A 25369-nucleotide genomic window follows, 5' to 3' on the forward strand; every position below is an offset into this window, starting at 1 on the left:
CCGCGATGTGTGTGAGAGCTGTATACTCCCCGTACTGGATCTTCTTGGTTGAAGCATTCTATGCATATTTCTTCTTGACAAATATGTTGAAAACTTCTTTGCTCCTTTATCGTTGTGAATTTTTCATGTCTTCACCATTTTTCATTCAAATTATGCTCCATTAGATACTTGAACATATTCCAATGTCTCAGAGTAAATTCCTTGTCATATTATGTATGGTTGCTATGGCAACACACAACAGATTCTTTTCTCATTTTTGACTGAAAATTCCTGTTTTTTGGTCTTTTCACACAGGTTGCCATGTTCTAACATGTTGTGATGGCGTAAATTGTGAAAGTAGACATACAAACTTTACATTTCGTCTAACAATGATGTGTCTGACTTTCAAGCACAATAAAAATTCTCACTTTCAACATAGTATGTAACTTCAGTAAGTCTCTCGTACAGTTTTATGTTAGAAACAATTGGTTTACATTCAAAAGAAAGTCTGCTTAGACACCATAACTTTCAGAAAAAGAGACTGAAAAAACGTCTTGCCTCTCACAAGGCTGAGTCAAGAGTCTACAAGAGCACTTTATCAACTTTTCTTGTTTCACATAACAATAGTCAATGACACAATAAGCACAGTGCTGCATACTGATTCCATGGTTCTTCCTTACACACTCACTAACATATCTATGAGTTGTCTGAGAGGTACTTGCCGGTGCCGTTCAACTGCCGCGTCTACTTTCTTACTGCAACTGATTCTAAACCTGTACACACAAGCACGTCACGCAGTAGGTAGGATTTTAGCATCCCACACACTTATCTAGAATATTGTGTGTTCGAGACGGTAGAGGGCTGAGTGGTTCTAGAAATTACACAGAAATTCTCGAATCACTACAACACGAATGTGTGGTCTCTGTTCTTTCGGACATTTCCAAAAGAACAGACATAACACAAAATCTGTGGCTGTGATACATTTATGTAAATTGAAGGTGGAGGGGGGGGAGGGATGGAAATGATGATATCAACTGCATTGGGACTTTCTGTGGAATCACAGGCAATGAATGAATATATGTGCCAGACAAGGACATGTACCTGGAAATGTTCAAAAGAACAGGCACCACGCATTCGAATAACTGATTTGCCTTGATGGGCAATGAGTCCACAAACTTCTTGTGCATGCACATTTATGTTCAACTTCCAGCAGAAATCTAAAATTAGTGAGCATGAAGGACATGGACGGGAACTGCAGATAGGTAGTGTTAGGTGGAAATGTAAGCTGGCAGGGAGGATGTCAAGAGAGTCACGCATTTGTGATAAACACTGTGTCCAGATGGTGCAGTGGTTAATGTGATTACCTAGTAAGCAGTAGAGCCCAGGATTGAGTCCCAGACCAGCACAAATTTTCACTTGTCACAGCTGATTCCACATAAAGTCCTGACACAGCTGATATCATTAGTTACTTCCCATTCCTTTCCTCTCCACCCTCCACCTTGAAATTACATAATATGTATCACAGCTGGAGGTTTTGCGTGGGATCTGTTCTTTCAGAAATGTCTAAAAGAACAGACATCACACATTTGTATAATTGATTCATCTCAATGGGCAATGAATCCACAACCATCAGTACAGATGCATATTTGCATTTGACCTCCGGCAGGAATCTAAAATTAGCTAGCATGAATGATGTGGATGGGACTACAGACAGGTGGTTCTAGGTGGGAATGTGTCAGTAGGGGAGCATGTTGAGATAGTCCATTCATTTGCGATAAACACCATATACAGATGGTGCAGTGGTTCACTCATCTGCCTAGTCAGCAGGAGATCCCAGGTTCTAGTCCCAGTCCAGCATACATTTCCACTTGTTGCTGTTGATTCCGCATAAAGTCCCAATGCACCTGATATCATTAGTTCCTTCCCATTGCTTTCCTTTCCACCTTCCATCCTCAATTTAAATAATTCATTTTGAAATGTTCCAGGTCCAGTGCATTGCTGTCCAACCAATGTTGCTACAGAATACATAGATATGGCAATATAGGATGACAACAGCAACAGTTACATTTCTCATATGATTGTTTTAGGAGATTTCAACAAAGATTTTAAAACCAAACCCCAAAATGCAATTTTACTATGTTTTCCCTCCAAAGGGACATTACCATAAAAATAAGCCAAGGCACTGCAAGAGCTAGTATGTTTATCAACATTGTTTTTGCCAACCTCAATACACAATGGAGTACTGTTCATTATTTCTTGTCATCACTTACAAATTTGGTTCAAATTTAATATGTAATTAATCATTTTAATTTAATTTTCAGTTTTCATATGAACTACTAAACCCACATTTGACTCCAGTCTCACCTGATCATAGGTGGAAATGTTCTGATCTGGTAAACATCTACTCACTCTCACCTTAAAGGCACCAATGTTGTAGTTATAAATTTTGGGGATGGTTTTTTATTATTTCTTCGGGAAGTATTTATTAGTACTTATAGTTTTGATGGGAATTTAAATCCCTGGACTAAATTTTGAAATTTCATGTGGTTTGAAGTGAAGAATCAATCAGACTTCAATACCCATTACTCAATTTCTACCATATTTAAATTACTTTAATTAGTATAATTTAAAAACTTAAATGATGACTAAGCACACGGATTGCAAAAAATTATTCTCACTGATCTTCAACTCTGAGTCAGCTACCTCAAACATTATTCAACAATCAATTTTAAAAACGTTTACATAATTGGTGTTGCTAGGTACCATAGCAAGTTAATACAACTCCATAATTAATAATGCATGTGAAAAATTACAATAGCAACTGCAAAATTACAGAAAAAATTTAAACTTAAAACATTCTCCGAAGTGTTGGACGCTATATTGCCTGTATCAATATCAACAACCAAACAAGAGTCGCAATTACTGGGATGGATGAACTATCTATACACGTAAATAAAGTTTGTAAGGAACCCTCACAGTGTGAGTCCTACTTGCACTTGGCCAATTTCCTTTTTTTTTTTTTTTTTTTTTTTTACAGCAGTATACAACAGTCCAGGGCTGGGGGTCTAGACCTGCAGGTATGGAGTATTTTTAATATTTTTGAACACAAATGGCAACTTGATATTTGCCATAAAAAAGATCTAGTTATGATCTTATTGAAAAGCTGGCTTTTACATCATTAGATCCTATTGGAAAGCTACATTATACTGACTTTTACATCATTTTCTTAAAAGAAGAACACCAAACTAGACTGTATTTTCCTGCTTCGCCTGAGAGCTGTGGGTTGGAGGTAGGGGTTGGCATGCCCCCCCCCCCCCCCCCCCTGCCCCCAGGTTTTGGCACCGTTACACTCATACAATAGTCTATAAAACTGTGTTGAAGAGGCTTCTGTACAAGACTTTTTGTTTCACTTAAACATTAGGGTCATTTATAGTAACAGAATTTACAACAGATGCAGTCAGCACTGCTATTTCTACATTATTGTAAAGCTAAATTAACATTGCAAATTAACAAAACCAGCTATGAAAGCATAAAAGTATTAATTATAATTTTCACAAAGTCTAGAAAGATATTGATGATCTTTATAGTCGCTATGTATATACCGCATTTAACTCACTGACAGAGAGCAACTTCTAAAACAATAAAAATCTTTCTTCATTTACTAGCAACTTTAAAACATCTCAGTGAATCTTTAAGATAATTTCTAGAATGTATCATAAATAAAGCTGTTCACTTTTGTGGAGGTGTCGTTCCTTTGACAGTTGTACGATGCATGACACGTAGTCCAACTTCGCTGTGTGGAAGCTGTGTTTCGGGGCTGGCTTCATGACCAACAGCAAGATTGTCAGAAATGATGAAATCTCCTGCCTCCCACTGTAAAAAACATGTTAGTTGTTTAGTCATCACAAGCATTTTACTGTCAATCTTTGTGGTGGTTTCTGTTTTCATGTTGTCAAATTTGGTCATACTAGGACAAAATGTTTTAGTTATATTTTCCTTAAAGATCTTTTTATATGTTATAATACAAGACTAAAATTCAGTTATCTGTTCATATAACAGTACTTCATAACACTGTTTCAATTTAGAGAAAGATGATAATTACTTGCACTTGTCTGAGTATGAGTTGATATTTATACCGTCAGGTTAAGGGGAGTTTACAGGGCCTATGCAGGCAATGTTAAATTAGTCTACTTCATGTACCTTTATCTCTAGAACCAATGAAGATAACACTGTACAATTTTTACAGCTATCTTATCCATGTTATTTATGTCTACTGAACCAGAATTAAGAGATGAGGTACAAAAGAAGGAGAGATATATGTGTATTTTCAATTATGCTATTTTTTATTAGAAATAATTGTACACACAATGCCCTAGATGGCCTTCTATTCAAGTTAGTGCTATGGTTGTGCTTCAGTAGGTACAATATATATTAATGAAATAGGCGTCAAAGTTTCATGTCGCTGTCACAAGTAGGTTTTGATATAAAGGAACGTAAAGCATAAAAAATGTACATAATATTCTAGGGCATGTTTTGCAAAATGTGAAAATTTTCAAATTTTTGCCTGCAAACTCCCCTTAAAATGGGTAGACACTATTATTAACAATGTACTTAAGGCGTTTCTCAAAAATGTAATGCTAAGATATCTGAAGTCAGCTGCAAACAACAACACAGATCACCTTTTTCTTCTCCAGTGAAATGGTCTGAGCCTATGTCTACATGTAGTGTGTTTTAAAACAATGGAAAATTCAGGTAGGAATGTCAGTAATATGAAAAGGGCAGACTGCTACTCATTTAAAATGTCATCATTATGGTGAGTATCAAACTATACTTTTCAACAATACAAGAGAAGGAAAGTTGCTACTCACCATTTAGCAGAAGTGCCAAGTTGTGATAGGCACAATAAAAAGATTCACACAATCCTAGCTTTCGGCCATTAAGGCCTTTGTCAGCAGTAGACACACATACACACACGCACACACACACTCACGCAAGCGCAACTTGCACACACATCTGCTTTCTCAGAGAGCTGAAACAGTAAACACTTCCTGGTTATACATGACCAGATAACTTCACCGTCATACAGAATTTTCACCTCAACAGAGAGAATATTTTGCTGTTCCACAAACATTACAGTTTACAAACAATCCTTCCAAATCACGAGAAGATTTAGGTTAAATGTAGAGCTCTGCATTTTGTGGAAGATTCCTGTTTGGCCACACTCCATTAATACTAGACCGGACCATGGTATTGGTAAGACGTAATTATTCCCCTCCTCTATTAGCCTTAACATGCGAGTAATAATAGCTGCTATACTGATATCCATGCAGATTCCATAGCTAAGGTGTTCTAAACCACACTGTTCAGTCAGTCACTGTGGTGACACATGCCACTCCAGAGGAGTGATGTATATCCCTACATCTTCTTACCAAAAAATGATACTTGTGAATGAAAACTATGAAATAAGAATTTCGTAGTTAAAAGCAGAGATCCAGAGTCATGTTCATGGGAGATGTGAACTCAAACATGCAAAAAAATGTATAAAATTTAATCTGCTTATTTCCTGGTTTTAGGAAGAATGAGATTTTCATGCTATAAAATATATTGTTGGTATTATACACCAAAGAGTAAGACAGTCTTTGATTAGGTTTCAAGGAAATCAGTGCTGGTTTGGAACTGGATGCAGAACAGTCTTGTCTTTGGTTTTAGAGTGGACTTGCAGTTTTGGTCTGAATACTGTGAACTAACCGTGTAACATGTACATCATTTGCATCCTTTTTATTTAATCTTGTGACTATTAATGGAATGCAGAACTGAAGCACAATTCAATCTCATCAAACTGGTATCATACAGAAAGGACCAAGACTTTCTATAGTGAAATTCAAAAAGTTTAAATCATGAAGCTGATCGTTTGAAAATGTTGGAACTGAAAATAAGCCACAGTGTCTTCATACTGTGACTTATGACTTATACTTAAAAAATCCAAACCTGAGAAATCATTCCCTAGGATCATCGAGATGATGAGTATTAAAAGTCTTTTTGGTTGAGCAACAACCATTGTTGAACTGGTATTCTACACCTCTGTTTGCCATTACATTCACTCAGCATTTACAGGTCATACAATCCTGATAAATAAATGTAAATACATCATTTACTAATAACAAAAGAAGGGTCAGCATTGATCACTGAAGTAGAAATCTTTATTTCTGTTGCAACACAATTTCAATCATGCATTACGATCACCAGTGTTGTAGATAAAATAAAACTAAAATAATCGCACTGCACTGTAACATACACATCTGCCCAACTATGCAAGCAGTAAGAACACATAGAAGAGATCATTTGCATCAATGAATGCAATAGGGCTAGCTCCTTACAGCAACCTACAAACAACAGTGACCTCTCCAGTGATCATTATTACACAATCTTTTATTAATGAAAATAGAGGGCACAATGGAATATAGTATCTAATCCATGCACACATCAAGAACCTTAAACATAAAGATCTGCAGGATTAATAGTAAAATCATAAAAGTGTCAGTGCTCACACCTTCTGGCCTGTGTTTCTGGAACCATGTCCCAATGTATGTGGTGTAGCATGAGCCATACTAGAACATAGTATTGCAACCATTATGTTAACGTAACACTGAAATAATTCCAGTGAAATCAAAAGAATTGGTTTTCATGGTTAGGCCCTATGACACTAATTTTTATACTCATACAGTTCCAAATGCCTATATGACAGATACAGTTTAAAATACAATGTAGGTATAAAAATACACAACACTGTGTAAAAACTTTTAAAAAACCAAATTACAAATTCATTATTATTCAAATTTTAGTAAAGTGATTGTACTCATATGCTCTGGCATTAATTTTGACACTTGCACATTTTTGAATGACGTATGACAACCATGTAGATATAAACAGATATACAACAAAATTTAAAATCTTTTAAAAACAGCACAGAAAATTCTCTTAATCATATTTAGGTAATGTGACTCTAACATCATGTATTGCCATAATGCACTCTTGGGGTTTGAATCTGGAGAATGACTACTCCACTTTACTTCAGCTAAGACTTAGTTACAACATAACATTACAGTTTGCTGTTATGAAATGTTTCTTATCTGGACAAAAAAGGAAACACAAGAGTAATTCTGTATGGTCCTTCCAAACAGATTTTGTTCCTGCATGGTGTTCTGCTGCAGTGGCTACATACAAACTATCTCCATCACCTCACAGAATTTGCGATATTTTCCTTTTTCAGCCTTGGGCAACAATTTTAAATGTGATGTCAGATCAAGGGTGGGCATGGCCAGTAGCAATAAAATGAGCTGCAAAATTAGATATGTCTACCATATCCCTCCTATACAATGTCACATGCCCACAGGATCTCACTTCACGCCTTCTTACAGTTTATCCAACATAAATGACATGCAGAACACATCAATCTGTTTACACCTGAGTCCCGCAGCTCCTCATATTTATGAATGTTATTAATTACTGGACAACCCAACATATTTTCAGTGGATAGTGTCACACTAATATTCTGTTTTCTAAAAATTATAGTTATTCCTACGCTGACAAAACCGTAATATGCTTAAGTAACAAATTTTTATTTTTTTTGCTCCTTCACTGTTTTATGTGTTTGGTTGTTATTGTATTGCTCATATTTTTGGCAACATTGTTATAAATATCCATCGCATACTGCATTGGGTAATTATTATTTCTGGTGACATACTGTATCACTTTTGAATCTTTGTCATGATTTTGCATGAAAAGTGGTAACCTAAACAATCTATCAAAAGAAAAGAGGAAGAGAACTTTCTTGTGTTGGTTTAGATGCTGGAATGCGACAATGTACTGTACCTATAGATATTCCAACAAAATACATAAAAATGATTCCATTTAGATCAAAATTTACATGGGATAAACATAAAAATTTTAATGAGGCAAACATGCTCATAACCTCTTTTTACTGCACAAGCTGACACATATTATTAGTAAAAATTTATTAATTTCTGCAGACTTTGCCTTGTTTCAGTCACAACTGCTGTGTGCAGTACTACTTCGGAATAACTCAATGGGTTCAAGTAACATCTTCAAGTGGCAGAAGAAAGCAGCCGATGTCTATTAAGTTTTTGTATGTCCATCATTTAGACTGGAGATTTGGGAGACCACAGCCATTCACAATTGTATGAAAATGAAATGCCTACAGCTGTCCTATTTTATTTACTGTGTAGCTATCAGCTTTGGTGCTTCAATGCGCCATCTTCAGGCCTTAGTTGATGCTGAAGGGGTTATATATGGATCATGATAACCCCTTCAGTATCAACTGAAGGCACTGAAGCACCAAAACTGATAGTTAGACAATATATAAGATCATAAGGACAGCTGTAGGCATAGGCATTTCATTTTCTTACAGTAGTATATATATGGTCTAACACCAAGACAAGGGTGTAAAAATCACTTTAAAGAACTCGAGAAAATGACACTGCATGGTATGTATGTCTACAACTGGTTAATATAAGCTACAGAAAATGTTACCAATTTTAACTTAAGATCCCAAGTCCATCTCCATAATACTCAAAACATAGTAACATAGATCTTCAGAATTCAAGACTGACATTAACACAGAAGCTCAGAAGCCTATGTTTGAATTTCTGTAACATACTCCCGAAGACAGTGAGTGATCTACCAATGAATGGTTTTAAACATACTAGAAAAATGTGTTTAAAATGTATGCCATACTACTCAACTGATGAGTTTCTAAGCAGTGGCATACAGGAGATATGTGATGTTGTTGTTGTTGTGGTCCTCAGTCCTGAGACTGGTTTGATGCAGCTCTCCATGCTACTATATCCTGTGCAAGCTTCTTCATTTCCCAGTACCTACTGCAGCCTAAATCCTTCTGAATCTGCTTAGTGTTTTCATCTCTTGGTCTCCCTCTACAATTTTTACCCTCCACACTGCCCTCCAATACTAATTTGATGATCCCTTGATGCCTCAGAACATGTCCTACCAACCGGTCCCTTCTTCTAGTCAATTTGTGCCACAAACTTCTCTTCTCCCCAATCCTATTCAATACCTCCTCATTAGTTATGTGATCTACCCATCTAGTCTTCAGCATTCTTCTGTAGCACCACATTTCGAAAGCTTCTATTCTCTTCTTGTCTAAACTATTTATCATCCATGTTTCACTTCCATACATGGCAACAATCCATACAAATACTTTCAGAAACGACTTCCTGACACTTAAATCTATACTCGATGTTAACAAATTTCTCTTCCTCAGAAACGCTTTCCTTACCATTGCCAGTCTACATTTTATATCCTCTCTACTTCGACCATCATCAGTTATTTTGCTCCCCAAATAGCAAAACTCCTTTATTACTTTAAGTGTCTCATTTCCTAATCTAAATCCCTCAGCATCACCCGACTTAATTAGACTACATTCCATTATCCTCGTTGTGCTTTTGTTGTGTTCATCTTATACCCTACATTCAAGACACTGTCCATTCCATTCAGCTGCTCTTCCAAGTCTTTTGCTGTCGCTGACAGAATTACAATGTCATCGGCGAACCTCAAAGTTTTTATTTCTTCTCCATGGATTTTAATACCTACTCCGAAATTTTCTTTAGTTTCTTTTACTGCTTGCTCAATATACAGACTGAATAGCATTGGGGAGAGGCTACAACCCTGTCGCACTCCCTTCCCAACTACTGCTTCCCTTTCACGTCCCTCAACTCTTATAACTGCCATCTGCTTTCTGTACAAATTGTAAATAGCCTTTCGCTCCCTGTATTTTACCCCTGCCTCCTTCAGAATTTGAAAGAGAGTATTCCAGTCAACATTGTCAAAAGCTTTCTCTAAGTCTACAAATGCTAGAAACGTAAGTTTGCCTTTCCTTAATCTTTCTTCTAAGATAAGTCGTAGGGTCAGTATTGCCTCACGTGTTCCAACATTTCTACGGAATCCAAACTGATCTTCCCTGAGGTCGGCTTCTACCAGTTTTTCCATTCGTCTTTAAAGAACCCGCGTTAGTATTTTGCACCCGTGACTTATTAAACTGATAGTTCGGTAATTTTCACATCTGTCAACACCTCAATTCTGTCAACACCTGCTTTCTTTGGGATTGGAATTATTATATTCTTCTTGAAGTCTGACGGAATTTCGCCTGTCTCATACATCTTGCTCACCAGATGGTAGAGTTTTGTCAGGACTGGCTCTCCCAAGGCTGTCAGTAGTTCTAATGGAATGTTGTCTACACCCGGGGCCTTGTTTCGACTTAGGTCTTTCAGTGCTCAGTCAAAGTCTTCACGCAGTATCATATCTCCCATTTCATCTTCATATACATCCTCTTCCATTTCCATAATATTGTCCTCAAGAACATTGCCCCTGTATAGACCCTCTATATACTCCTTCCAACTTTCTGCTTTTCCTTCTTTACTTAGAACTGGGTTTCCATCTGAGCTCTTGATATTCATGCAAGTGGTTCTCTTTTCTCCAAAGGTCTATTTAATTTTCCTGTAGGCAGTATCTATCTAATCCTTCGTGAGATAAGCCTCTACATCCTTACATTTGTCCTCTAGCCATCCTTGCTTAACCATTTTGCACTTCCTGTCGATCTCATTTTTGAGACGTTTGTATTCCTTTTAGCCTGCTTCACTTACTGTATTTTTGTATTTTCTCCTTTCATCAATTAAATTCAGTATCTCATCTGTTACCCAAGGATTTCTACTAGCCCTTGTCTTTTTACCTACGTGATCCTCTGCTGCCTTCACTATTTCATTCCTCAAAGCTACCCATTCTTCTTCTACTGTATTTCTTTCCCCTATTCCTGTCAATTGTTCCCTTATGCTCTCCCTGAAACTTTATACAGACTCTGGTTCTTTCAGTTTATCCAGGTCCCATCTCCTTAAATTCCCACCTTTTTGCAGTTTCTTCAGTTTTAATCTACAGTTGATAACCAATAGATTGTGGTCAGAGTCCACATCTGCCCCTGGAAATGTCTTACAATTTAAAACCTGGTTCCTAAATCTCTGTCTTACCATTATATAATCTATCTGAAACATTCTAATATCTCCAGGGTTCTTCCATGTATACAACCTTCTTTCATGATTCTTTAACTGAGTGTTAGCTATGATTAAGTTATGCTCTGTGCAAAATTCTACCAAGCAGTTTCCTCTTTCATTTCTTAGCCCCAATCCATATTCACCTACTACGTTTCCTTCTCTTCCTTTTCCTACTGTCAAATTCCAGTCACCCATGACTAGTAAATTTTCGTCTCCCTTCACTACCTGAATAATTTCTTTTATCTCATCGTACATTTCATCAATTTCTTCATCATCTGCAGAGCTAGTTGGCATATAAACTTGAACTACTGTAGTAGGCATGGGCTTTGTGTCTATCTTGGCCACAATAATGTGTTCACTATGCTGTTTGTAGTAGCTTACCCGCACTCCTATTTTTTTATTTACCATTAAACCTACTCCTGCATTACCCCTATTTGATTTTTTATTTATAACCCTGTATTCGCCTGACCAAAAGTCTTGTTCCTCCTACCACCAAACTTTACTAATTCCCACTATATCTAGCTTTAACTTTTCCATTTCCTTTTTTAAATTTTCTAACCGACCTGCCCGATTAAGGGATCTGACATTCCACGCTCCGGTCCATAGAATGCCAGTTTTATCTCTCTTGATAACGACGTCCTCCTGAGTAGTCCCCACCCGGAGATCCGAATGGGGGACTATTTTACCTCCGGAATATTTTACCCAAGAGGACGCCATCATCATTTAACCATACAGTAAAACTGCATGGCCCCGGGAAAAATTACGGCTGTAGTTTCCCCTTGCTTTCAGCCATTCGCAGTACCAGAACAGCAAGGCCGTTTTGGTTAGAGTTACAGGACCAGATCAGTCGATCATCCAGACTGTTGCCCCTGCAACTACTGAAAAGGCTGCAGCCCCTCTTCAGGAACCACACGTTTGTCTGGCCTCTCAACAGATTCCCCTCCGTTGTGGTTGCACCTACGGTACGGCTATCTGTATCGTCGAGGCACGCAAGCCTCCCCACCAACGGCAAGGTCCATGGTTCATGGGGGAAGGGGCAGCAGGGGGGTGGGGGGGGGGGGGGGTGGGATACGTAATAAGCAGCCAATAACTACCTACAAGTGTGTGATAGTAAAATATAAGCATTTACACTTGTTTCTGCATGGTACCTAGTTAAAAAATAATTACATGTGATACTACCATATGTGGTTAATATAATGTATTATTATTATTATTATTATTATTATTATTATATTAACACTGAATAGTAACACATTCTGTATGATTATTGTATTATCAATATTATTTTAGCATATATATCTACTTGTTCTACACACACATATTTATGTAATTATATTTTACAGTTTTATGTACTGAACACAAAGACAAAGCCAATTTCATAGAAATTGTACCAAAACACAAACGAAGATTTTGTTCTATTCACAACAAGAGCCAGACTTTTACCAAGAACGAATGACTAGAGAACACAAAACAGCATTTTCTACAAGGGAATAAAAATTGTGCAACAAGCTGTCCAAGGACATCAATAAAGGCAATTAAAATCCAAATATTTAAAAAGTCAGTTGAAACAAATTCATACTACTGTTAACAACTATATAGATAACACAGAGTGGGAAACAGTTAAAAATCAAAATAATTTAATAATAAACAAGTCATTTTATAGTATATGGTCATAACTTAATGAATCTAAATATAAAATCCTATACCCAGGATCTATGCTGGATATTTGTAAGTGCTTTCAGTTTTCTTGAGCTCAACGTCTCATTCACTGAGGTGAGATTCTGGCTCACCTTTTTCAGATGAGCAAAGGGGACAACACAAAGGTCCTGAAGCCCGCTGAAAGAGAAGAGAGAGATAAAATCTCTCTCTCTCTCTCTCTCTCTCTCTCTCTCTCTCTCTCTCTCTCTCTCTCTCTCTCTGTGTGTGTGTGTGTGTGTGTGTGTGTGTGTGTGTGTAACACATATTGTTCCTACAATTCATAGTAGGGTTGAAAACAACGATGTCAAATGTGAAGGCCTTAAAAGGTGACAAAAGGTTCAGGAGTGATATATGAAATTTCATGCTTACCTTGTGAGAATATTGTATTTTTCCACCATCCCGAACAAATTCGTTATGTATGTCTCTCGTAATGCGATCAAATTCTTCCTCTGTAGCAAAACGCTCATTAGGAGTTCCTTTGTCCCACAGATAATTATTTGTCATACCAAGATGAAAACAAAGAACCTAAAGAGAAATGTTACACATTACATGAGTAATTTCTTAATGAAACTACGAAGATGCTATAGTATAATCCTGACTGAATAAATGAATTAGTGATGCACACTTCTACCTGATGTGTTCCAAATTAAATATACTGAAACTTATTTTATAAACCAAATGTGAAGTAAAGCATGGCTTACATTCTATTTTTCTCCTTTAAAGCAGTTATTAAGAGGATAATCATTTTTTGTTAAAATGAAGTATTTCAGAATAAAATCAATCTGCATTGCAAACTTACTTAATGTCAGTAACACATCTCACCCATTTGAGACATCAGCAGATTGTGTAGAAGTAGCTGGATATGAAACCAATCAGTCACATAGCCACATAAAATGGAAGATAGGTACAACAGAAACTGGATATATAATTCATCTGTCATAAAAAGGACACTGTGCAGCATGTGGCTCATACTGCCCTTATTTTTGAAGTGTGGCCCTATTTCATTTTGCTATAGCTGTGTAAGTTGGTATGTTCAAGTTCCACCTCACATTTTATGTTTTATGGTGTATGGATGGATTACATACACATTTAGTGTTGTGTCCATTTTCTATTTTATATAGCTATATGATGAATATGTTTCACACCCAGCTACTTTTACACAACCTGATGAAGCCCCCATAAGAGCAAAACACATCATTCACATTAAATAATTTCACAACCAAGACCATTTTTATTCTGAAATACATTCAAAACTGGTTCCTGTAACACCCTGCCATAATGGAATGGTATACTTTTTAAAATGAAGTATTAAATGGTGCTTATGAGTATGAAGTGTATAGCTTACTTAGACATTTTAAATGTATGTGTGCGCACTACTGATGGCATGATGTGATTGGTATTTGGAAATTTTCTAAACAGGTAGTTTTATCTTCTCTCTGACTATTTATAAACAAATCAGAGCACATAAAACATTAATTTTTACCAACTGAAACACTAATTCTTTTTCTATTTTAATTTGACAAATTAAATTTTCGTTTATGAAAACACGTATTTCTTTGTGATGATAAAGTGAATTACAGTCAATCAGTTGCAGAAATGAAAGGAGTATTCATTTCTCCATCTGACTGGCTGTAATTCATTTCACATTTGCACAATGACTCCATTCAACAGTAGCTATATCCAACCATGTTCAAGGTTTTAAAACATACGTGTTTATTGTTTAAACCAGTTAGTTCATTGAACAGACAGTTAAAATGTCATCTGTCAAGCGTCTGTACCTAATCTTTAATCTGCAAGTCACAGTGCATAGCAGAAAGTACTTCACATCAGTATTACTGATTTTCTGTCTTATTGCATCAGCATATTGAGTGAATGAAAAAGAACTATCTATGTGCAACTGTACATGCCCTAATCTCTCTCTGTCTTATCTTCATAGTCCCTGTGTGAAATGTAAAATGGTAGCAACACAGTGGTCACATAGTACTCTTCAAATACAGATTCTCTAAATTAAGCCAGCAGATATAACAAGAACTATGTTGTCTTTCTTCCAAGGATTCCCATTTCAATTCCCCGAGCTGTTACATTAAACAATTTAAAGTTATTACATATTTTGAAAACAATGATGATTTGGTACAATAGCTGTACATCACTATATTAAAACTACGAATTTCAGGCAAAAGGCAGATGCAAGGTGATTTAGACCTGATTTCTAACCTGTGTGATGAATGGCTGCTTGCTCTAAATGTAGAAAAATATAAGTTAATTCAAATGAGTAGGAAAAACAAACGTGTAATGTTTGAAAACAGCATCAGCAGTGTACTGCTTGACACAGTCATGCCGATTAAATATCTAGGCGTAATGTTGCAAACCAATATGAAATGGATCAAGCAAATAAGGATGGAGGTTGAGAAGGTGAATGGTCGACTTCAGTTTATTAGGAGAATCTATGGAAAGTGCAGTTCGTTCCTAAAGGAAACCGCATACAGAAAATTTGTGTGGCCCATACAATACGAGACTGGAATAGAAGGGAGAACCGATAGAGATACTCAAGGTACCCTCCGCCACACACCGTCAGGTGGCTTGTGGAGTAGGGATGTAGATGTAGATGAGTACTGCTTGCATGTTTGGAATTACCACCAGGTCAGATTAAAGGGAAACAGTGAAGCAGTTTAGAGAATCTGATTCAAAGACTGCTATGTTGCTAATGTTCCATATTTCACATAAGGATAGTTGCTGATAAATTCAATCAGGATGCAAGTAAAGAGGAGTAGCCCAACATATATTATCTGCATCTATTGTAAATGTTTTATAACAATTTTAATTAGCCTCAAAACATTTTAGGAAGCTAGAAATTCTTACCACAGGTTTTTGTTGTACCTTAATAGAAATCTCATTTTGTGTATTTGCTTCAGTTCTTAAGGGAATAAGCAACTTTTTACTCCACAGATTAAAAGACAATTATCAGGCTTAATTTAAAGTTATCTGTTCACTGTCCTGTAACACATTTCACAGTCCAAAATGCAGCTCCACTGAGAAAGCTGTTCTCAACACAGGATGAGTTAGTTGACATTCGTAAGCAGATGGAAATCACCCATCTGGGACGGCTGTACAGGGTAGACAAGGACCTGGGAGGACTCAGGGTGTTGCACCAATTCCCCTCATCAACAAGTCTGAGGTGCTGTTGTTCACAGAAACTGAAACCGAGCCAGTGCGACTCGCTTCACCTGTTTTGGGGAAATCTGTTTTGTCTGGTTTCAAGATGTGACTAAAGGATAGGATTCTATTAATCATTGGCAGTTCAAACATACAGCAAATGATGGTACCTCTTAGAGAAATGGCAGCAAGGGACAGAAAGGGACACTAGGTGGACTCAGTAGGTAAGGCTGGGGGCCTCATTCAACAGGTATAAGAGGCTATTCCAGCAGACATTGAGGGAACAGGATGCCACCAATTGCAGATTGTGGCACACATTGGGACAAATGATGCTTGTCATCAGAGCTCCGAGGTCATACTTGCACCATTCCAGTCACTGGCAGAGAAGATTGAGAAGACCAGCCTCGTCCATGCAGTTTAAACAAAGCTCACAATTTGTGGCACTATCCCCAGAACTGATCATGGCCCTTTGGTTCTGTGTCGAGTGGAAGGACTGAACCAGAGACTTCAAAGGTTCTGCGACAAGCTAGGCTATGACTTCCTGAACTTGCACCATAGGATTGAGGACTGTAGGGTCCTCATAAATGGGTCAGGTGTGCACTACACATCAGAGACTGCTATTCAGGTAGCTCACAATGTGTGGGGTGTATGCAAGGGTTTCTTAGATTAGATGGATCTCAATCCAATTCAGGTAACGATAGACGTTGGAAACCCAGAAGTATCAGTGTAAGATTGAAAAAATGGTTCAAATGGCTCTGAGCACAATGTGACTTAACTTCTGAGGTCATCAGTCGCCTAGAATTTAGAACTAATTAAACCTAACTAACCTAAGGACATCACACATATCCATGCCCGAGGCAGGATTTGAGCCTGCGACCGTAGTGGTTGCTCGGCTCCAGACTGTAGCGCCTAGAACCGCACGGCCACTCCGGCCGGCATAAGATTGAAAGAAATGCCTCCCACAGGTGAGAGTATTAAAATCATAATGGTTAACTGCAAAAGCATTTGCAATACAATAGAATAGATGTTTATCGTCTCTTAACATATCATTTCAAAGTCACTGACTTAATGTACAGGTGACTCGTCAAAACACAAAAACTGGTTTACAGTTTTTCTTAGTAATATAGTAAACTGTACTGGATATGTAATTAATATGCAACTAATAACTTTTCTTAATAAGTAACTAACTTTTAAAAATTAACAGTTCTAACCAATTGCACTCTCCTGCTCAAATGTTCAGATTATCCTTAATGAATTCTACTGAACAGTAACATTTCTGAACTCATTTCTCATAGAAGGTTTTTTCCAGTGTTTCTATATGTAAACTGCGCAACTCTCTTCCTTTTACTTTGTTATAAATTTTCATACACATATACGGAGTTTGAGCATAAAGTTCTACATGGTAGGTGGGCGGCATAAAATTATTTTGGTATCTGCTGTTGTAATCATGTTGAAAATGATTTGCTACAAATGGATCAGGGTTACTATGTACAAAGATAATCAGCTCATAGATGTATAGTGAAGGAATACTTAATATAGTTAGATGTTTTAGGAATGGGTGACATGATTTTCTTCACTCTACATTGGGCATATTTCTAATGACAGTTTTCTGAAGTGCAAATTTGACACACCGTAGTGCCTCGAGAATTTCAGTGCAAATTCTAAACACACTCGGCCCTCCACCATATCGAACACCCGATATTTTAAATATAAGTAAGAGAACAGAAACATATCTACTGTGCCACTGGTTCCTCTGTGCAGGTTGGAAGTTTGTAATGAGAAGGTGATAAGCGGGGCAGTCAAACGACGCAGACAAGTGTTTGCTGCAAGCATCACAGACGCATCATGAGACGACATGGAGTAATTAAATGCTATTCTTTGTTGTGTTAGTGATTGTAATTGTTGAAAAAAAGAAAAACAAACAATTGGCTGTAGGCTTTTAACTTACTTCATGTCTTAGCTCTGAACAAAGCAAGACACATGAGATGTCCATAAATTATTTGGTTGTTAAAACCAGGCAATTGTGATTATGTTCAATTGTATCTAATGGGTATTGGTGTACTCAACTTGCAAGAGTTTGTATGCTTATATGAAACTAGTGGAAATTGAGAGAGAGAGATAGTATTTGTTTGGTTCCTCTAACCAGCATTATTTCTTCGGAGAAGAAGTTGTGGAGATCGACGCAGCCACATATCCAGAGAAGAGGATTGGCTAAATGTTTCAAGTAAGTCAACTATAGTAAGAGAAGTGTGAGGTCCGCAATCCAGCTTTGCACCACTTCTCGTCGCCAAAATCGTTGGAAAACATGGATTGAGTTACTCCAAAATACAATTCTGTACCTTATTATTGATTCAAAGTAGCTGTGACACACTACTTTACTTATGTCCATACTGGTTGTATTGTTCAATATCCTCACTGCAAATGTTTGGCTATTTAATTTATTTTCAAGGTACTATATATGTGAGCACCATGGTAGAATTTTACCCAGTTGCATTCCTAGGAATTTCACACAGCTATCTTCCTGCAAATCCAGTTTTTTGTGGTTGATATGAACATTATTTAATTTTGCTTGTTTTGTTTTAAACTGTGTTAACTGAGTCATTTCCATTTTGAACCCATTTACATCAACTTTTATAAAGTACTTAATCCAGTTTGAGGAATTTGGTCAGTGCTGTTACTTTCAATGATCACAGATGTATCATGTGCAAATAAAACTGACACTGAATGTTAAGTGGTAGGTCATTTACGTAAAATGGAAACAGAATGAGAGCTAAGACAGAATCTTGGGGTACGCCTTGTGGAATGGTTTTCCATTTTGAAGTATAAGTTCTTTTTATCTGATGATATGACCACTCTGTCTTCCACTGGTTAGGTTGGACTTAAATCATTCTAATACAGTGCCCTAATTCCATATTTTTCCAGTTTACAGAGTAGCAAAGAGTGTTTAACAATATCAAAGGCCTTTGATAAGTCACAAAAAATTTCTGTGGCAGGCAGTGAGATGTGCAGAGAGAAGCTAATTTTATCTACAAAATGGTTTATAGCAGACACTCTGGTTTGCTTTTTTGAAATTCATATTGATTTTATGAGAACTTTTTCAAATATTTTTGATAGTAATGGAAGAAGACAAATTGGGAAATAGTTTCCTATATGTTCTTTTGCGTCTTTTTTGAATAGTGGCTTTACTACTGTGTACGTAAGTGTGTCTGAGAAATAACCTTCTCGAAGGGGCTGGTTAACTATTGTAGATAGTGGCTGTGCAATTATTTTAGACACTGTTTTAATTTGCAGTGATAGTATCAAATTTTCTGTATCTTTTACAGCAGTTTTGCTGAATTTACTGAAAGTTAATCTTCAAATGACCTTACATTTCTACATTGATATTTGATTTGTTTACGTTTATGAAGAATTCATTAAATAATTGTGAAATCTGAGCAGGATTTACAACAGTTTTGTCCTGTACCTGGATTTCAGACCGAGCGAGGTGGCGCAGTGGTCAGCACACTGGACTCACATTCAGGAGGATGGCGGTTCAAATCCATGTCCGACTATCCTGATTTAAGTTTTCAGTGATTTTCCTAAATTGCTTCAGGCAAATGCCAGGATGGTTCCTTTGAAAGGGCATGGCCGAATTCCTTCTTCATACTTCCCTAATCCAATGGGACCAATGAACTCACTGTTTGGTCCCTTCCGCCAAATCAACCAACCAGCCAACATTGATTTCAGAAACATTGTGGCCTCTAGCTATGGTACCTGTTTCAGCTTTGATCACTGACCATAATGTCTTTGATATGTTTTCACTATCCAAAATAAAACTATTATTTGTCAGTTCTTTTACTGGATTTACAACTGTTTTAAAAGTAGTTTTGTAATTTTTTTACATAGGTAATAAAATCCGGATTTTTTTTAAAGTTTTAGTTCCCTATGAAGCTGTCTTTTTTTTGCACTAGGGATGTTTATTCCTTCAGTAATCCTATTTCTTTTATGAAATACAGTACGGGGGAAAGTTTCATTAAAAACATGTAGGAAGTTTTCAGAAAGTAGAAAAATTTTCAGAGCACCTTATTTAATCTGTGATGGAATAAGTTCATATATTCTGCGGAGAACAGGGCATTTTCTTTTTTTTGTGAGGTTCTATTGTTTTTTGTAACTCCATAAACAGAGCACAGTGATCAGGAAGCCCTAAATCTAAACAAAACTTATTTGCCTCATTATGAGTACGATTGGTTAAAATATTACGGTATCTATACATGTTGCAGACATTTCTTTTACTCGAGTAAAATCAGTGAAATTGGCACTGAAACCTAATATTTGAATCATGACAATGAATTTTGTTGCATTGTTGGCTTCACTGGCTAAATCTCTGTTGAAATCAGTAGTTACTATGACTCTTTCCTTGGTTCCCTTTTTGAGCTTTTGCAACAGGCACTGGAATTTCAACAAAAATAGTTACCTTATTTCCGCACCTGTAATTCTATACACCAATAAAATTAAAATATTTTGCCCTAACTCTACGCAGCAGCTTTCAAATATACATTCTTCATTACGGGAATCGAAATCAAATCTTGCTTTATACTCCTTTGATCTATCCACGAGTATGTATGATCCTCCCCGACTTAAATTACTCCTAAAAAAGCTGATGGCAACATAAACATTAGAAAGGTTATTTAAGATTTCGTACTATCCTTTGTAAGCAAGTGTCAATTCAAGCATACAACCTTAATATATTTATTATTTATGACAAAATGATTTATAAGTCGTTAACTATTGTTTCTCCGTCATTTGTATAGTTTGAGCCTGACCCCTTTATATTCAAGTGCATTAAGAATGTGTTGTCATTTTTTTGAATATTCTTAATGGCATCTGTTTTGAAATGCGGTTTATGTATTTTCGTTTCAACATTGTCATTAATGTTTGCACCCCCATCTCTGCAATTGTACATATTAGGGCTGTTGATAAAACATCGATATCAAAATGGCAATATCACAGTCTAAAGACTGTAGCAATATGGAGTGCCAATAATTTTATTTTATGTTATTTATTTTTCACAACTGTTGGTCAATATTTAAAGTTACTCTTTTAATTTTACTTTCACTGAAGGAGTATTACTACTTTTTGAGCTATCATCACATCCAATGTTTCTCTTTTGAATGTGTGAAGCAAATACGTGTGGCACTGAAGAAAAAGTCCTATTGCCGTAGGAGGTGGTGGTGTGAATGGAATAACAAGATTTCAGATTTTTAATGCAACCAGTGTGCTATTTATTTACATCGGCATTCATCAAAAACAGTTGCTGAAAATGAACAAAAATCTATTTTAATTGCTGATGAATTTAACATAGATACAGCAAGCAAAACAAGCATGTCAACTAAGTTTATTGAAGTAATTCAAGAATATGGCTTTAGATTAAATTTCACTGACTTCAACAGAGTAAATGAGCAAACAGCAGCATGCATAGACAATATTTTAACAAATTATACATTCGAGGACACTGCTTCTTCTCTTTAAACCTAGGTATCTCAGATCACTCTGCTCTGCTTATAGAATTAAACTTATAAAAAAATAGCAATAAAAAAATGGGAGGAGATGCTTCATGAAAAGACAGTTCAGTGAAGAAAACATAAACCTGTTCTGTTATAGATTAAATGAGGCAGACTGGTCATTACAACAAGAAAACTCGTGTTCAGAAAATTTTGATAAATTTTTAAACAGTTTTACATGTCTTCAATGAAACATTTCCACCCATAGCCTGCCCAAGAAGGGCAACAAATAAACTAAAGTGGATTACCACTGGCATAAAAATATATAGTAATAGAAAGAGAGAGCTATGCTGAGCTGAAATCAAATAAGACTCCTGAGTTCATAAACTATGTTAAAGTGTATTAAAAACTATTTAAGAAGATTGCAAAAGCAGCAAAGGAAATGGAAAACACTAAATTTATTTTTTTTAAAAATCCAAGGCAGTATGGACAGTAGTCAAATCTGAACTTGGAATCAAACCTAGCAACCAGGAAATCTCTAAAATAAAGGTACATGACAAAATAATTGTACATCCAGCTCAGATATCAGAAAATTTTAATAAATTCTTCATAAATGTATCAAGATAATATACATTTGTTTGGCTCAAGTCAGAGCAAGAAAATAATTTACCCAATGAAATCAAAGCAACAAAGAACCCAAGAGCCTTCACACATAAGTTAAAAAAATATCTCTTGGACCATTGCTTTTATGCAGTTGATCATTTTTTTGAAAGGGGTTAAAAATGTAAACAATATGATAAATGTTCAATTAGGTCTGAAAATTATATACTGCGCATGTCTATGAAATATACTGGATTATTATATACTGTGCATGTCTATGAAATACACTGGACTACTTTACTATTACATTTGTATTGGCTATTTGTATTTTACCATACAACATTTGTATTTACTGTTTTGTTAAAGATAGCTAACTTCCTCATTGCAAAATAGTGTAAAATCAATTTATTAAATATTACTTGCAGATATGTTCCCTTGACCTGTCCAATATCGTATGTACAACCTTACAATTCTATGTTTTGTATTAACTGTTTTGTTTAAGATAGATAATTTCCTTGCTACAAAATAATGTAAAAATCAATTTGTAAAAATTACTTGTAAATAGCTCTCTTGACCTATCCAATATCATATGTACAGCTGTACAATACTATGATTGCCTGGATCAATAAAAATACAATACAATACAAGTCAAACCAGTATTTAAGAAAGGCTCCAAAGATGGTATGGGAAATTACCGTCTAATTTCCCTTCTCCCTGTGTTTTCTAAGATATTTGAAATGATAGTTGCAAATTCAAATTCAAAATTTCTGCTACAAATACAATGTTATTTCAAAAAATCTGTTTGGATTCCAGGCAAAAGTTCAATTCATGCAATCAATGAATTTGTAACTAAAGTTAGTTCCACTTTAGGCAAGTCACAAAAAGCTTCAGGAATCTTCTGTGACTTATCCAAAGTATTCGAATGTGTGAATCCCTCCTTACTACTACATCAAATGAAAAGATTCGCAATTATCGGTAGCGCCTTACAGTGGTGTAAGTCATATCTAATGGAGAGAAAGCAAAGGGTTGTCACAACATCAAACAAAGGGAAATACTCCTTGAAGTGGAGAACCATCTCAATTCTGGGCCCAATCCTCTTTCTTTTTTATGTAAATGACTTAACCATAAACATAAATATAATCAGTACTGGCAGAAAATAAAAACACAGAAGAAATACCTAAAAACGTCAGAGAAACTCTAGAAAACCTAGATGTTTGGTTCCATCTAAATGGCCTAAAGCTAAATATTTCAAAAACACAGCTGATGCAATTTAAGACAAAACAGTCTCGAATAAATGATATTCACATTATGCACAGAAGCCAGGAGCTAAATGAAGCAGAGCATGTTAAATTCTTTGGAATGCAACTGGACAGAAACCTATCATGGTCCTCACACACCGATTATCTAAAAAAATTGGTTCAAATGGCTCTGAGCACTATGGGACTTACTGCTGAGGCCATCAGTCCCCTAGAACTTAGAACTACTTAAACCTAACTAACCTAAGGACATCACACACATCCATGCCGAATGCAGGATTCGAACCTGTGACCGTAGCGGTCGCGCGGTTCCAGACTGTACACCTAGAACTGCTCGGCCAATCCAGCCAGCAGATTATCTCAAAAATAAACTAAACAGCCCGGCATTTGCTATGACAATCTTAGCCAATGTCACTAGTATCTCGATGATATTCGATGAGTTTCAACTCCTCAAACATCAATATGATGCATTACTGGAAAAATACCTACAAAGTGAACCTGGAATACGTAACACTCGCACTCTTCTTTCTAATTCAAAACAAAATGCAGTAACTAATAGTCCTACAGTGCACAATTTGAAACCAGCAACCGTTAGTGTCAATATTCCGTCAAAAAACAATACTGCTGCAAAAAAAGGCACAACAGAATGGAGTGGAACATCCTTCAACTGCACGAAAACAGTTACTGGTAGTCAAATGATTCAGATCAAGCATAAAAACAATATACTGCTGTTATCTGATAGTCATGGGCATGGGTGTGCATCACTCTTAAATGCATCTTTCAACTACAGGACGTCAGCAGTAGTAAAACCTAATGCATGCTTTGAAAATGTTGTCAGGGAAGCAGTTGAACTCTCCAGGGGTTTCACTTTGGACGACTTAGTGGTAGTTATTGCAGGTTTTAATGACAGTAACAGAAGCACAGCAGTTTTTAAAATGAGTGTACAAAGATTAATTTCAAGAATGTGTCATACTAGGCTGCTACTGTGTACAATCCCATACAGATACGATAAGCCAGAAAACAACTGTATGGTGTACAATCTTAACTGTATTATAATGGACCTAGCATCTCCATGTACAAATGTCACTGTAATCGACTTGAACAAACTTCTACATAGAGAAGACTACACAAAACATGAGATGCACCTCAATGCAAAAGGAAAACAGAAAGTATGCAAAACTATCGCTACTTCTGCTAGGTGCACATGGAGGGCAACATTGACAAATGTAGCTACCTCCTCAGTAAACTGCAGTCATATGATGACACCAGTTTTGGGACAGGGCGTCCATATGATAAACAGAAGTGACACTGTTATCCAGTCCACTTCTCAGCAGAGAAGAAAGTCACCAGAAACTGTCAGCGCACCAATTACACATGTAAACAGAAGTGAAACCATTATCAGGTCCACTTCCCAGCAAAGAAGAAAGTCTCCAGGAACTGTCAGCACATCATTTACACATATAAATGTCATGATGTCATCTCCAGGTCAAGTGGGTCAGTTAAAAGGAAGTTTTCAGTGAGTGAAAAAGAACATTCAAAGAGCAGATGATTTAAATGTAAGTGTTCAGCCAGTGAGTGTAAGCAATCAAGCTGTAAAAGTGAGAAAAGCAAGTACACAGGACATGAGCGAAAACAAACAAGCTACTGTATGTGCATCTACTAGAGTGAGAAAAGTTCCACAGAGGAGCAGCGATTTTTTATGGATGGCACCAGAGAAATCATCTGGATCCAACACAACCAATAAACTAGCCAGAGATGTAAGTACTCAATCAACAAGTGACAGAAGAATGTACAAGCAAAGTGAACAATCTGATATACTGCTACAGAGGAATCCAGACCTACCCCTTTGTGAGGATGACTCATTATTATTTGTACATATCAGGTCATTAAGAAACAAAACTGATGACCTGAGTTTTTTGTTAGGAGTGAACAAGAATATTATATTATGTATCAATGAACACTGGTTAAGTGAAGGCCAACTGCAGTTGTATGTACCCCCAGGCTTTGATTTAGTAACAGGTTATTGTAGACCAAAACACAACTATGGGGGAGCCTCTATATATGTTAGTGATGGTATAGACTTGGATTAAAGCGCCCTTAGTGTTAATGATTACTGTATAGAAAA

General features: G+C 36.4%; 1 protein-coding gene across 2 annotated transcripts in view; it reads right to left on the reverse strand.

Moving 5' to 3' along the window:
- Positions 1 to 2565: 2565 nt before the first annotated feature.
- LOC126481387 (uncharacterized) overlaps positions 2566 to 25369 on the reverse strand; it is a 150252-nt gene continuing 127448 nt past the window's right edge. For both annotated transcript variants that reach the window (XM_050105109.1, XM_050105110.1), the window contains exons 4-5: positions 13125 to 13280; positions 2566 to 3852 (exon numbers count right to left, since the gene is read on the reverse strand). In XM_050105109.1, the coding sequence (XP_049961066.1) occupies positions 3709 to 3852; positions 13125 to 13280 (300 nt within the window). In that variant the 3' untranslated portion in view covers positions 2566 to 3708. The remainder of the gene's footprint in view (positions 3853 to 13124; positions 13281 to 25369) is intronic.

This window comes from Schistocerca serialis, chromosome 5 (genome assembly GCF_023864345.2).
Source record: "Schistocerca serialis cubense isolate TAMUIC-IGC-003099 chromosome 5, iqSchSeri2.2, whole genome shotgun sequence".
Taxonomy (NCBI): Eukaryota; Metazoa; Arthropoda; class Insecta; order Orthoptera; family Acrididae; genus Schistocerca; species Schistocerca serialis.